This window comes from Triplophysa rosa, linkage group LG10, assembly GCF_024868665.1.
Source record: "Triplophysa rosa linkage group LG10, Trosa_1v2, whole genome shotgun sequence".
NCBI lineage: Eukaryota > Metazoa > Chordata > Actinopteri > Cypriniformes > Nemacheilidae > Triplophysa > Triplophysa rosa.
This window is the reverse complement of record NC_079899.1, coordinates 22,979,933-22,994,921: the sequence shown is the minus strand read 5'-3', so window position 1 is coordinate 22,994,921 and position 14,989 is coordinate 22,979,933. Positions and strand designations below refer to the sequence as shown.

The 14,989-nt window shown below is 37.6% G+C and overlaps 1 protein-coding gene across 1 annotated transcript; it reads left to right on the top strand.

The window, feature by feature from the left end:
* Positions 1 to 6,677: 6,677 nt before the first annotated feature.
* On the top strand, positions 6,678 to 11,702 carry gpn1 (GPN-loop GTPase 1). Its single transcript, XM_057343942.1, has 14 exons — positions 6,678 to 6,866; positions 7,098 to 7,191; positions 7,342 to 7,381; positions 7,546 to 7,612; positions 7,701 to 7,738; positions 7,827 to 7,905; positions 8,037 to 8,131; positions 8,299 to 8,344; positions 8,441 to 8,587; positions 9,315 to 9,397; positions 9,522 to 9,561; positions 9,763 to 9,853; positions 10,107 to 10,217; positions 11,074 to 11,702. The coding sequence occupies exons 1-14, from the start codon at positions 6,693 to 6,695 to the stop codon at positions 11,163 to 11,165; spliced, it is 1,197 nt and encodes a 398-aa protein (XP_057199925.1). The 5' UTR covers positions 6,678 to 6,692; the 3' UTR covers positions 11,166 to 11,702.
* Positions 11,703 to 14,989: the final 3,287 nt, after the last annotated feature.

Here is a 14,989-nt window from a genome sequence, read left to right as displayed (position 1 = left end):
GGCATCACTCTTGTCTTTCCCAGCGGGCACCGGCATGTTTTCGCGAGCGCTTCCATGCGGCTTGAGAGTATGTAAAGCGTTTGGCCAGAAGGAAAATAAATAAAGCTTGTCCTTTTTTTGACCTTCGCCGATGGGCAGCGTAGGATTTCCACCACTCATAAACAATGAGGCAAGCAGGGAGGTCTGCTGACGTCATCATTCGCAACAGGAAGTTTAGAGGAAATCTTTAGTGAGAGGACAAACAATAATGGCGTGATGACTTCAGATTAAGGGCGTTGCTGATTGAAAGTGTGATTAATATATTGTACTTACGTTCACTTATTTACTGCTGCAGCACATACAGGCTATATATATTTTTTACTGGAAGGAAACAATCCACCGTTAACAGGGTTAAGTGTCTTGCTCAAGGGTACAGCTCAAAGGTAGCAGACCATGAAATACAGGTTTTGGAGTTTGAACCTACAACCTTTGGGTCACCAACATACATTTCCAAACACTAAGCTATATTTTGGGGGGAAAAAATACATTTTGGAATTGTTGCCTAAAAAGTGAAATATCAGGGTTGAAGTAACAACTTACCCAATTATGAAATTTTCCCCATGATTTACCATTCCTCATTTGCACAAAAATAGATTGTTCACCAAGAAATGCAAATTCTTTCATCAGGTCATTCCAAACCAGTGTGACTTTCTTCTGCAGAACGCAACAAAACTGACTTCCATTTTATGGACACAATTCTCAAAATATCTTTCTGGTCCACAGAAAAAAGAACGCCCAGGTTCTGAAAGATGTCCAATTTTTTTAAGGTAAAAATCATGACAGATTTGTATTTTTGGGCAAACTATCCTATTAAAAATGTGTTACATTTGATACTTCATAAAACATACATAAATTTGCACGTATGTACTTTCCCTGATACTGACACTATGACGCATGAGATACTGACTATCTCTGAAAGGACAAACACAACATTTAATGGTAAAGATACTAAAAATGTTTCATTATCCAACACGTTTCTAGATTTGCAGATGAACACGCACTAAACAAAACGTCTTTGGTAAATCTGCTTAATAGGATCATTTTCACAAACACAGCTAATATTATATTGCATGAGGCAGGAAGGTACATTATACTACACCCAAGATGACTTTGAATTTAGAAACTATTTTGCGATGAATGGAATCATGAGATCAATTTTGGGTTATGTGAACCCTGTCAAAAATGATTCCTTCTTGACAATAGGAAGTGCTGTGCAATACATCACAACAAAACACCAGATGTATAATAATTGAATTAAACTGTGTTATCGGAGCCTATTGCAAAAGTGGAAGTAACTCCCAAGATTTCTGGTTTGCATGGGGACATCCGTTGACGTCCTCCACAACCTTTGTGACTTAAGTATTTTTATCCAAGGACACGCTAGATCCTGACTGGTGAATGTGTGAGAGCATCTGCTGACCTGAGCATCTTTTCCCACGATAGGTGTGGTCCTGGTCGTGGCTGAGGAGGATGTCTTTCAGCAACTATTGTTCTCCGATTCCTCTTGGCACTCTTTCCTCTGTTATTTTCACACACATCACTTCCAGCACTGGATTGACTTTATAGTATGTGAATTACTGGTTCTCGGTTCACAGAGCTTTGTGTTTGCTTAGTCTTCTTCTAGACGATTGAGATATTAAAGCAATAGTTTAGTTCAAATATTTTTCCAACTAAATGCTCTATTGGGAAAAAAGGCTGTGTAAATATGTACATATGTTCTCCTTTTATCTTCTACAGAAAAAACACCACCACATTAGATTAGAGTAAAAAAACAAAGCCAGAATGTTGGATGAACCATTCCTTTGAGAGGCATAGAGAGTATTAAATAACTAAAAACAATAACCAGTCACCATAACTGAAGGTAAAACATCTCCTCAACCACAATCACTTCTCATCCACCTTTCCATGTTTGACATCTGCGTTCCGGACTACAATAATTACATTTCTCTGCAATGGGCCCTGATATAAAATGAAAGAAAAGCATTCATGAACAGGTTACGATATGGTCAAATTTTCCAGAAATCGTGATACGAGAAACCCTTGAGACGGCAAACGAGGGAAATCTCCTTCAAAACACCTCTTTCGCTCAACTACATTTACCGTAACGCTTAACAAGAGAGGAGCAAAGCGAGGTGAGCCTGCTGTTTATCTTCTGTTAAACTTTGAAGAAAGTCCCACTGCAACAGCTGTGAGGAAATTCCCTGTGATTAACAAAAGGCCGTCTGGTATAAAGTTTGCATCATGACTTCTCATCTCAGCCTCGCCATCTGCCGGGACGGTGTTGAGAGCTTCATGTCTGCGATCGGCCTGAACGCTGAAGGTGCCATATTTGAGATGTGCAGCTTCTTTAAAACAGAAAAATCATGCGAGGTCAATAGCTTCATTGAAAGTTTGATCAAAGGTTGAGCGTGTAAAGAGAAGGAATTATGGTTTCCTATCTCGTACAGGAATCACGCTACATGCTAGAACTAACAGACACTACAATGACAATACCAGAGCGGACATTAATAAACGTGTTATTATTATTGGACAATGAGGATATGATAAATGTGTCATCATCACATCTTTTTATTTTTTGGCCATTTCAGATGAATGTGCTTAAGCTACAATAAAAACATTGAGCCAGCCACAAAAAAACAGAAATGACAGATTACTGGCAAATCTATTTTAGAGTGACTGTCATAAAATAAAATAACCAAAAGAGTACGATTCGAATGACTCGTCATCAGTGACACATTCTGTAAGGCATTTTTAGTGGCATCCGAAATCATACTGGACTTTATATTATTCAGTCCCATGATGCACCACAATATCAAGTGTGCAAATGATTTTTAACTGAGAGTCTCAAATCGGCAAAAGATGGCACCCGCAGCACTTTTGGCACGCTCACGTGTCCAAATTTGCTCACTGACCCATGAAAAATCTATGAATAGTCAAGTGATCCTTAAGATGTAAAAAGCAGACTGTGATATACAGTATGTCTTTCTTGGAGCAATTTAATAGTCCTATTGTCCATTGGATTAAGACTTTAAAAAAGACTGAAAGCCATTAGTGCAACAAAGAAAACACAACAACAACTGCTCTCGGCATTTAAAAAATATTCGAACAAGGTCCTTTCCGCCATTAAAAATAAATTATGCATTTACATTAAAGGATATCCTAGTGGGAGTATGATATCAAATATCATCTCTAAATGAATGCTGAAGGTCAAACGAAATGAGAGTGAACTATACACAAATCTCAGGTTGCTATAAAAGCATTAGACGTTACATACATTAAGACCTACAGGCTCCCCATGCACCGATCACATTTCACCTTATTGCACTGTTCTGTAAGATTATATACATTTGGCTGTTAGCCGTCTATGACTTCATTGTTTCCATCATGGCTGGCGACGACTCGAAACCCCTGCCTTAGAAATTTTCTATGAAATTGGCTCAGTACAGAATATTTGAGGTCTCGCCCCTCTGACAGCATTATTTGGCGTTACCCTGAGCGGCAATGATTCTTTATCACAGCAGACATAATAAAACATTGGCATGTTTCCGGATGCACTGATGTGATGACTATCTAATCACATCGACAATCTAATGAAATCATAAAACTCAGCAATAGGGTGTTGTGGGTGGTCGATACTGTATGTTTTTTAACTCAACAATTTGCACAATTTGATGTACTGTATAATTCATATCTGTAGCACATTATGAATTTGTTCAAAGTATGAGCATGAGGCCAACACTGCTTTATGGCTGGCATTTAACTCAAACATGACATTATGACCTTAACCCCATCCAGGCGATCACTAGCTGTTTGATCTCAGACTTATGGTGTCTCTGAGGGACTCTTCTCAATGCTCAGAGGTCACGATGATTTAATCAGGTTTTGGAGACAGTGAAAGCAAACATGCTGTCCAGTGAAAAGTCTGAGGGAAAAGCTCCTGGCAGTGACCTTTACTCCAGGATCAAAGACAAACCTCCACAGAGCGTGACCTACAGACGTATATCAACATGATGCTCCTAAATGTGAAAAATGTTCGGAAAGGAATTGCCAGAATTAAGATGTTCTGATGGTTGCTATGGTTACCCCAAACCAACCACACAGTGATGCACTGGTCACCACACACAACACCATAGCAACATGTTAGCAAACAGCTTCAGCGCAGCATCACCCCAGCAGATATTATGGGGGCACGTTTGGGGTCCTCCTTTTTTGTTATAGTAATTTCACCTTAATTCATTATAAATCTATTTTAAATCATTATAAATTGAACCAATTTCCTTCTATTTCATGTCCTCTGTGATGAATGCAGCAGAACAAGTTCTACCATCACATGTTCTACATGAGGCAAACAAAGTTGTCACACTGAAATGAAATAAAATAATAAACAACAAATCAGCAAAAAGCCTGATGTCAGGTAGGCACTACCTCTACTGGGATCCTCTTTCAAACTTGTCCGGAATAAATGTAAACCACATGCCCAGTTTGATTTTCCATTACTCAGAGATGAGCCTGGAGACCAGAGGGGTCTCTGAAAGGACCCATCAGTATATGTCTGTCTATAATCGTGCACATCTGTCATGCACATGGTTGCAAATAATCTTTTAAACAAAACAACTCATGCAGTAAGTTCAAATGTAACCATGTAACGCGTGTGTCTAGAGAGCCTAGAAATCTATAATAATATCAGTTTTATAGGCCAAGAAGAAAGCAACTACTTAGATGTCACCACAGAACACCATTGCAAATGCACCCAAGCTAAAAAATAAGTCACCGCAGCAACTCCATAGCAACACCCTAGCAACCATTCATAATACCCGAGCACACCGGTGGAAGGTTTTGCACAGTAAAGCACCACTAACATACATAAAACGTAATATCAAATTGATTATTATCATTGATTGCTGAAATATGTTCATTTCCTTTTGAACGGTTCAAGGCAACGTTATCTGGGGAGACAACAATAAGGGGACAATGAACCTTATCTGAACTGTCCCAACCAAACAATGCACTTCATCTTGAAAACACTGTAGAATTGATTGAAAACATGATGTCACGGTCTAAGAAAGGACAACAATTTCACAGCAGATAAATGCAGGTCTTGTTATTGACATTTTGGCCGAAGACTGAATTGTCAACAGGTCTGTTAGAGTTACTGAAAAAAAAGAGTTTCAGAAAACAAAAAAAAGAAAAATGTAAATAATAATAAGTCTGTCAGCAAACCACCATTAGAAACCCTACTTAGGAAACGGCTAGGATGCAAGGAAAGTCTGTCAGTCAACAAATGGGTGTTTAACAGAACACCTGGACCAGACACTGGAATGTGGGGTTCACTTTCTCTCTGTTTTACTACAAACTATTTCTGTTTGGTTCCCTGCCGAGAAAAAGTACAAACTTTAAAGGTTTCCATTACAAATACCATCATCATTAACCATCAGCCGTTTAGCATTAAAACCATTACAAAATTCCTTTATGTAGAGTGTTTCGGGTCGGATTGTAGGAGAAAATTGTGTTTTATTGGCTCCCATCCACCTCCAGATAACAGCCCACCAATCCAACACATCACCAGTGAAAACCCAACCATTACAGTTTCCATTAAAACCAATACATTTTCCACTAACCATTCAATCCATGAGAATTTCTGTGATGGTTTATTCTTATGCATTATTAACATAGGTTTTATGGTTGTTTAGAGCATTGAACTTTGTCGTGAGCATGTTCTAATACAATGCATGGTGGACTATGAGAAACAAACATTGACGCTCGAGTTAAAGGGATAGTTCACCCAAAAATGAAAATTCTGTCGTCATTTACTCACCTTCGAGTTGTTCCAAATTTGTATAAATTTCTTTGTTCTGATGAACACAGAGAAAGATATTTGGAAGAATGCTTCAAACCAGACAGATTTTGCCCCTCATTGACTACCATAGTAGGAAAAAATACAATGGTAGTCAAAAGTGCCCCAGAACTGTTTGCTGTCCTACATTCTTCAAAATGTCTTCTTCTGTGTTCAATAGAACAAAAACAATTATAAAGTAATTTTCCCTACTATGTGAGTCAATGGGGAATCTGTCTGGTTATAAGCATTCTTCCAAATATCTTTCTCTGTGTAAACGCGTAGCAACGCCACGCCGAGTTTTCCTCCCGCAACCACTCACGTTTTCGTTTGAAATCGTTTGATTTATTTACCTGTCTGTTGTCAATCCCCCACTCATGTGAAAACGTATGTACACGCAGGTAAAAAAAAAAACATACATAAAAATAAAACTTGTTAATCAACCGTAGACACGAGATGCTGCTCTTGTGTTATAAGGGAATGTGTAGTTCTGAAGACATTGTGCTCATGACTGCTGTTTGCTCTCATAAGTTACTGTTTTATTAATAATTCAATTTAATTGAATTAAATTCGTTGTGTTATATGTACAGTTGCTAACATATTGTACTTAAACACAATTAATGTTTATTTACATGAAATATCTAAAAATGGTTTAAAGCGTTTTATTCTGTTATTTAGTCTAGTCACACGCATATCGAGTAAATAGCACTGCTGCCATCTAGCGGTCGTGTGTATTATCAGACCAAAAGCCGGGAGAGTGTTTTCGACATTTCACGACGGTAGGCGTTACTTTACGGTAGATGTCCACTAGTGAAGCAGCATGGCGACAGCAGCATCAACTAGCAGCGATGCAGGTTCACATGAAAGTAAAGAAGAAGGATGTGCTCAGTCTGCATCGACTCAGAGCTCAGGTCAGGGTCAGAATACTGATCCGAAACCAGTTTGTCTCATAGTTCTTGGCATGGCGGGGTCAGGAAAAACGACATTTGTACAGGTAATATCAACAAGGCTGGACACCTGTAATGATCAAATTATATAATCCTGTCTTTTAATGTATTCATTTAAGACTTACATTATTATATAAATTCTTAAAATGTTAGTAAGAAATATATATATATTTATATTGTAGATATAGATGTCAAAAAAGTTCACATAGGAATTGCCTATTAATTTATTCATAATAAGGTTATGGGTGGTAATATTGTGAATGTTATTATTTTGCCAGAGGCTGACAGGATATCTACACACCAAGAAATCTCCCCCATATGTCATAAATCTAGATCCTGCAGTTCATGAAGTTCCTTTTCCAGTAAACATTGGTATGTGATGTCATGTGCCTCATCTCCAGTAACTGTACCGATGCTTTTTAGTGTTATGGCTTTGTTAAATAAACTGAAAATGAGAGGGGGAAAAAACATTTTAATACCTTAATAATCTTGTCTGATTCCATTTCTGCCTTTGTTTTCCAGATATCCGAGACACTGTCAACTACAAGGAAGTTATGAAACAGTATCCTTTAAATACACAGCATGTTTTATTTAAGGCGTAGACTGTTGTTTTGATGTTCTTCGGCACTGCTTTGCATATGGGCCAATTTAAAGAAATGCTCAAGTAAACCAACACTCATGTATGTTCGTGTAATCTCAGTGTTTGTGTCTTTGACTCTAATTCAGATATGGTTTAGGTCCAAATGGAGGAATTGTAACATCGCTGAATCTGTTCGCAACCAGATTTGATCAGGTAGATGTTCCTTGAAGGGAACCACTAGATGTCAGTGTGTGACGCTTTGCGAATTTGAATGATCTTAGTCATTTCATTTTCTCTGTAGGTCATGAAGTTTATTGAGAAAAAACAAAGTAGTCATGAGTAAGTCTGTGCTCTGTGTTTTCTATATGTGGTATATAATATATAGGTGTATAAGAGCACTCCTCATTCATCAAAGTTTTGCTTGCAGGTATGTTTTGATTGACACTCCAGGACAAATCGAAGTGTTTACCTGGTCGGCATCAGGAACCATCATAACTGAAGCTCTGGTATGTTGCTGTTTTAAGACCGTTTACATTACAATAATGCATCTTAAGCATCTCACCGTGAATTTAGGGTTTACGTATAATCAGTTTTTACTCCATCTTTAGAATTTAACATCAAAGGTTTTTTTTTCTAGGCATCTTCCTTTCCCTGTGTGGTGATATATGTGATGGACACATCTCGAAGTGTTAACCCGGTCACCTTCATGTCAAACATGCTTTATGCCTGCAGGTCAGTGTCTCCGATTTAACAGAGAATAATTTTTCCCATTATGTAACACAGAATAGTTCAGTGAACATGCACAATGTACTTTTCTTGCTTCTTGAAGTATTAAATGTTACCAGGAAGTGATGTTATGATTTCTTTAGATCTTACTAAAATGCCTTGTGTTCTTCCAGCATTCTCTACAAGACCAAGCTGCCTTTTATAGTTGTCATGAATAAGGTAAGACCAGATATGGGTTTCGCGCATTTCCACTAAAGTAAACTCTTGCTCATGTTTTATTTGCATGGTTATATGTCATGTTTGTGTCTTCACCAGACTGACATCATTGACCACAGTTTTGCAGTGGAGTGGATGCAGGACTTCGAGGTGTTCCAGGATGCTTTGAATCAGGAGACGTCTTACGTCAGTAACCTCACCCGCTCCATGAGTCTAGTCCTGGATGAGTTCTACACCAACCTGCGGGTAAGCCTGAAACACTGATCTCAATTCACTTTGACAGAGTGCACATGAAGAGTCGATTAAAAAAATACAAATAAAACTGAAGCCTGTTATCCCTGGAGTCATTTATAATAGTGTACTCCTGAAAGTTAACAAACCTTCCAGATTTACATTTACACACTCGCAGAAATGCATTTAAAAGGTCCAGGCATTCTCTTACATGAAAGTTTTGACATATCTTGCATTCACGGTTATATCCCCATTTTTTCCTAATAATGTTCTCTCCGAAATGAGAATGTCCCCAAATGTTAAAGGAGTTGTTCACCTTCGAAATGAAAATTCTGTCATACGCCCTCATGTCATTTCAAACCTATATGACTTTCTTTCTTCTGCAGATCACAAAGAAGATTTTATGAAAAATGTTGGCTCAAGAAACAGCACAGCCCCCCCATTCACTTCTGTTGTAACCAATGCAAGTAAATGGGGGGCTGTTAACGACATTCTTCAAAATATCTTCTTTTGTGTTCTGCGGAAGAAAGTCAAACAGGTTTGAAATGACAAGAGGGTGAGTAAATGATGACAGAATTTTCGTTTTGAAGGTGAACTACAGCTGGTCTTTGACAAGTACGAGAATGAAAATCAAGATTGAAAATGTATCTCCGCATCTGAAATCGCTTTCTTTTTTGCGTTCACTTTTGTCAAATCTTACGTGTGCGACTGCGCTTGACGCCTTTGTGTTTGTTCTCTGCAGGTTGTTGGGGTGTCCGCAGTCACAGGTTCTGGACTTGATGAACTGTTTGTACAAGTAGCAGATGCTGCTAAGGAATATGAAACGTATGTGTCTATTGGGAACTTCAAAATTGACCTTTGAGTTTAATTCTAAAAAGTGTTAATGAATGAATGTGTTGAAAGACACATTGATGTTTTTCTGCAAAGAATCATTTTTACTGTGTTGCAGCGAATATCGTCCAGAATACGAGCGGCTTCACAGGGAGCTTGTGAGTAATCTCCGGTGTGGGCTGATGTATCTGAACACTAGTCATGCATCAACCAGCTGTGCCTTGCAGAACTCATTCATCACTTACTAAACTGCATTTCTTTCGTTTTTTTGTCTTTGAAAGCAGATACCATTTCTAATCGTATGTCTTGCGTTAAATCTATGAATTTGACTGTTGTTAATTTTTCCATCTGATTCTTAGGCTGAAGCTCAAAACCACAAACAACAAGAACAGTTGGAACGCCTTCAGAAAGACATGGGAGCAGTTCCCATGGAAACCGCAGCACAGAGAGGTACAATCATTCAGAACAGCCACATCTCCGTTCATTCAAAAAAAGATACATGAAACTTATCGACTTGGAACTTCACATTTATGATCTTATCTTTGGAGTTCTGACGTTTTCTAAGGGCAGTTAGAGATGGTTCTACCAAATATGATAATTCAGTCATTTATTTACACTCTTGTCATTGCAAACACTTGTGATTTTCTTTCTTGCATGAATGATGAAAAGTATGTGATTGTTCTGTCTGGGTATCATTTATTAGAAACTCCAGATCTTGGCGGACCCAGTGACTTAATTTTTAACCGTGGTAACCCAGACGAAGAGGAGGAGGAGGAAGAAGTAGAGAGTGACACAGATGATATTGATCACACAGGTAACCTTGATACTTAAAACAGCTTGACTCTGTAGCTGGTGCTAGCAAGGCCAAAGTCACGGCTTCAGTTTCCAGGGAATGCACTTTAAGGCCATGAACACACTTGACGTCTTTTTTGACAAGAAAAAGTTGACGAGAGCGCTTTTTTAGTAAAAAGAAAGAAAATCTTGCAGCGTTTGTGCATGAAGGCAGCTCAGCACACAGGATTCATATAAGCAGAGTAACGGAAGTCTATTTGAATTATAAACAGAGACCATCTTTGCAAAAACCAACCACATATTTTAAAACTACAGTACTAATTTCCCGCTAGAAATGCAATCGAAAGTTATTAAAGGTGAAAAAAAAAACTTTAATTCATATAAAAATATGTTCCAAGCAGTGCTTCGGCCGCCATTTTATTTTTTAGAGAAGGATCCTGCTCGACCAATCACCCTCCTCGCATGTAGTTATGGAAACGACTGGTCTCGCTACTCGCTTGTCATTGGTCAGCTGTCAAAAAAGATGCTTGACGTAGGGCGTTTTCTTCAGAAAAGTTGAACTTTTAAACTTAAAATGGTGCTCGGAGCTGCAGAAAAAGATGCCGGCGGTCGTGACTTTTGGAAAACATGGTTTACTCCATAGGATTATAATGTAAAACAAACGCTGGCAGCTTCAAAAAAGAAGTCAAGTGTGAACACTGCATGCGTCATTTTTTGCATGGGCAAGCAGCACTTTAAAAAAAAATCTGATTTTCTGACCGTCAGTCATATTTTTAATGCTCTAAACTGAACATGAAGTTGCAAAGAGCTAGTGTACGTACATCCTTCTACATGCTCTGTGCTTGTTTGACATTAATAACCTTTGATTCTTTGTGCAGTCACTGAGGAAAGTAAAGAAGCCACTGTGTTTGGTAACTTCCTGAAGGAGAGAAAGGAGATTGTGCAGGTACGCAACAAAATGTCAAAGTGAGGACACGCTCGTGGTGTATCTGAGATGTCCCATCACACGTTTGAGCTGACCCTTGAACTTTGACCTCACCACTGTGCTTACGATGGAAAGCTCTAGATGACGTCGCGACAGCCCGTTTGGACAGTTCAGATCTGCTTGTTTGCTGCCCTTTGCAGCTACCTGCATGTCTTGATATTTATTCTTAGATTTTATGTTGTGAATCTTCGATGTAATTTAGATCTATTGCATCATGCGCAGATCAGACCGCATGCAGATCGGAAACTTCAATGATTCAAAATTGTGCGATGATATCGTTTGAAGTGCGCTGAGCACGCTTTTGAACGCAAACTTTTGTTTTTCTTTAGAATATTGTATGTTATATATCTAACATGTCTGCTTTACAAACGGAGAGTAAAACAGTATTTCATAAAACCTGAAACATAAGCAAATATATATGCAGAACATTTCCTGGTAATGCGCTCTCTGTACCTATTAAGTTCAGAATATAATATTATGTTTCTATCAAGGGAAATAAAATATTTTTATATGTATAAAAGATCTGCCTTGTTGAAAACTTTATACTTTGTTCTATCATAATGTTCTTTTGAAAAAACAATGTTTATTCATTATATAATGAGTACAGCCGGGTGTGTGGAGATGGATTGTGGGCACTGGTGGTTTTGCAGCCATATGGCAGAGGCATGCTGTGGGTGTAGTGTGACTGTGGGAATCAGATTTACCGCCTTCAGTCGCTCTGTTTCATGAATTAAGGCTCTTTAGACCTTCACATGTGTAAAATACCACTCAATGAGATATTTATCTTACAATCTCTGAATGTAAATTACTTCATTCATATTCTGTAAATAATTAGTTCACCTTCAATATGAAAATTTTGTCTTCATTTACTCACCCTGTTGTCACCATGTGATTTTCTTCTGCAAAACACAAAATAAGAAATTTTGTTGGTAACCAAAGACCATTGGTCTCCATTGACTTCTATTGTATGGACACAAAACCAATGCCAATGGGGACCAATGGTTTTCTGTTAGCAACATTTTTCAAAATATCTTCTTTTGTGGTCTGCGGAAGAGTGACAAGAGGGTGTGTACATAATGACAGAATTTTCATTTTAAATGCTTCATTTTTTAGGTTGGTTGCATTCAATCTATACATTTCTTCAGATGTTAAATTAGTTAAACTGAGTTTTGATATCTGCTTAGAAATGTAGTCATGAATGATTACTGAATGTTTTATTAGTTATTATTATTTTGAGGTTAGTGTTATATAACAAAAAACAATATAAGCAAAAAATGTATGTATTATATAATAATATTATTGTTGCAAATACAGCCGCAGAAAAATTGAGACTATTTCAAAATTGTTTTAAATTTTCCAAATGTAGCCTACTATTTAGGTATGCGTTTAGGTAAAATAATCATTTTTGTTTCATTTTGTGAACTACTAACAACATTTTCCCCAAATTTCACAAAAATATTGTTTTTATTGGCAGAAAATGAGAACTGGAGAAACAGGTGAAAATAACACAAAAGATGCTCTGTATTTTTTCAGACCTCAAATACTGCAAAGAAAGTTCATATTCACTTTTAAGCAATTCCAACAGTTAAAAGGTGTACATGTATTTAGGAAAAGTTGAAAAAAGGTTCATTTTAAATAATTAATTAATTCGGTAATTAATTAACTTAAATAATTACGTTTTTAACACAGTTGTCATGTGTCTTGTCATGCTGTCAGTACTTTTGCTGTTGAATGACTACAGGTTTGATTTAGTTGAAATTCAACAGACACTGGACTGGAATGCAGGCCGCAATAGATCCATACATTAATACATCAGTGCATTCCTATATTACGCAAAGACAGATTGGAATTCATGCTATGTCTTGTATAAAGATGTGGTTCTGTTAGCAGCAACATTTACAGCATCCTCTGCAGACTTTAACTTTAGCCTTGAAGTTTCTCACAGTCTCAAGCAGATGCACACACGCTTTCTGTGTGTGGGTGACTCATCGTTTTGAATCGAGGCGTGTAGGTCGTGTGGCAAACCTAACAATGGCAGATGCCTTTGGATTTTCACCGAGTGTGAGTCACTGTGTGGTTGAATTTACCCAGCGCTCATTTTAACACTGGTCTGTTGCCACCACACATGCGCACACACAATGCTCTTTAAAGCCGAACACGATGAGTTGAGTTGAATTGAAGCGGGAAGTGTCAGAACGCCTACTATAATTGCATGTCTGGGAAGAAGAACATTGCCTGGTGAGATTCGAAAGTCAGTTATAACTGGTTGTTACTAGTTTACGGTTGATTGTTTCAGTATCATTGTGTAACTGTTCATTCTTGGATTAGACACCACCTCACATAGTTGTTTAATGATGTTAAAGTCATACTTCACCCAAAAATGAAAATTCTGTCATCATTTACTCACCTTCGAGTTGTTCCAAATGTGTATACATTTCTTTGTTCTGATGAACACAGAGAAATGTATTTGGATTAATGCTGGTAACCAAACAGATCTCAACACCCATTGACTCCCATAGTAGGAAAAATGACAATGGTTGTCAAAAAGTGCCCCAGAACTGCTTGCCTACATTCTTCAAAATGTCTTCTTTTGTGTTCAACAGAATTTTTCCTACTATGGGAGTGAATGGATGTTGAGATCTGTTTGGTTATAAGCATTATTCCAAATATCTTTCTCTGTGTTCCTCAAATTTATACACATTTGGAACGACTCTGAGGTGAGTAAATGATGACAGAATTTTCATTTTTGGGTGAAGTATCACTGTAAATGATCTTGACCTGTTTGTTTAGTATTCATACATCATCTGTACATTATGGCCAACGAAATAGTTTACCAGGACAGTATTTGACATCAAAACGCGTGGAATGGCATACTTCTACAATTCTCATCCTATTTTAGAAGTATACATTGTTTATACTATAGACATTGTTTGAATTGGCTTCATGCACGCAATACACGGTTTAAATGTGTTGTGCAAACCAGAGCATACTTTAGTGGGTAGGCCTATATATCCCACAATGCACTTAAATTAGCCTCGTGTTTTCAATTTAACGAATTAACCATAACATCATCAATAGAATACCAACATACTGCATACTTTGTTTGCAGTATACATTTTAGGAATTGTTTGTAAAGCACTACATATCATGATAAAGATTTTAAACGCTACTGGCCTGTGCTGTATACACAACGTTGCTGCATTACAGTATGTCATTACACAGTATCTCAGAAAAAGATCTTTTACTCTCTCTGTTGTGCACATTTAATCAATTGTAAGTGACCAAAATGTCTAAACATATTAAAAGCCATGAGTCATACACCCTGTGATCCATTAGAATGATGTCATGCTCTGAGTTCAGAGCATGCAGGTTTGATCCGCTCTCTTAGATCATAACGTTCAGAGTGCTTCACACGTACAGTAGAAGCCCACATTTAAAGGAACAGTGCACCCATAAATCTCATTCAGAACCTGTATATGACTCGCTCTTCTGTGGATCACAAAAGAAGAAATTTTGAGAAATATCTCAGTGGTTTTGTGTCCATACAGTGGAAGTCCTTGGGGGCTGATGTTCCTTCAAAATATCTTTAACTTCTGCAGAATGTTGTCTGAAAGTCTGGAATGACAATAAGAAATGATTACATAATTTATCCTTTTGGGGTGAACCATACCTTTAATTTACCCCTATTGCGAGTGTGCTGTTTAAAACAAAATACTAGCGAGTTCACGAACTATAAGATATCTAACATTCATCTGTAGTGTTGATTTTCATAATTAATATTATTACATGAACTTAACTGAGTAGTTAAA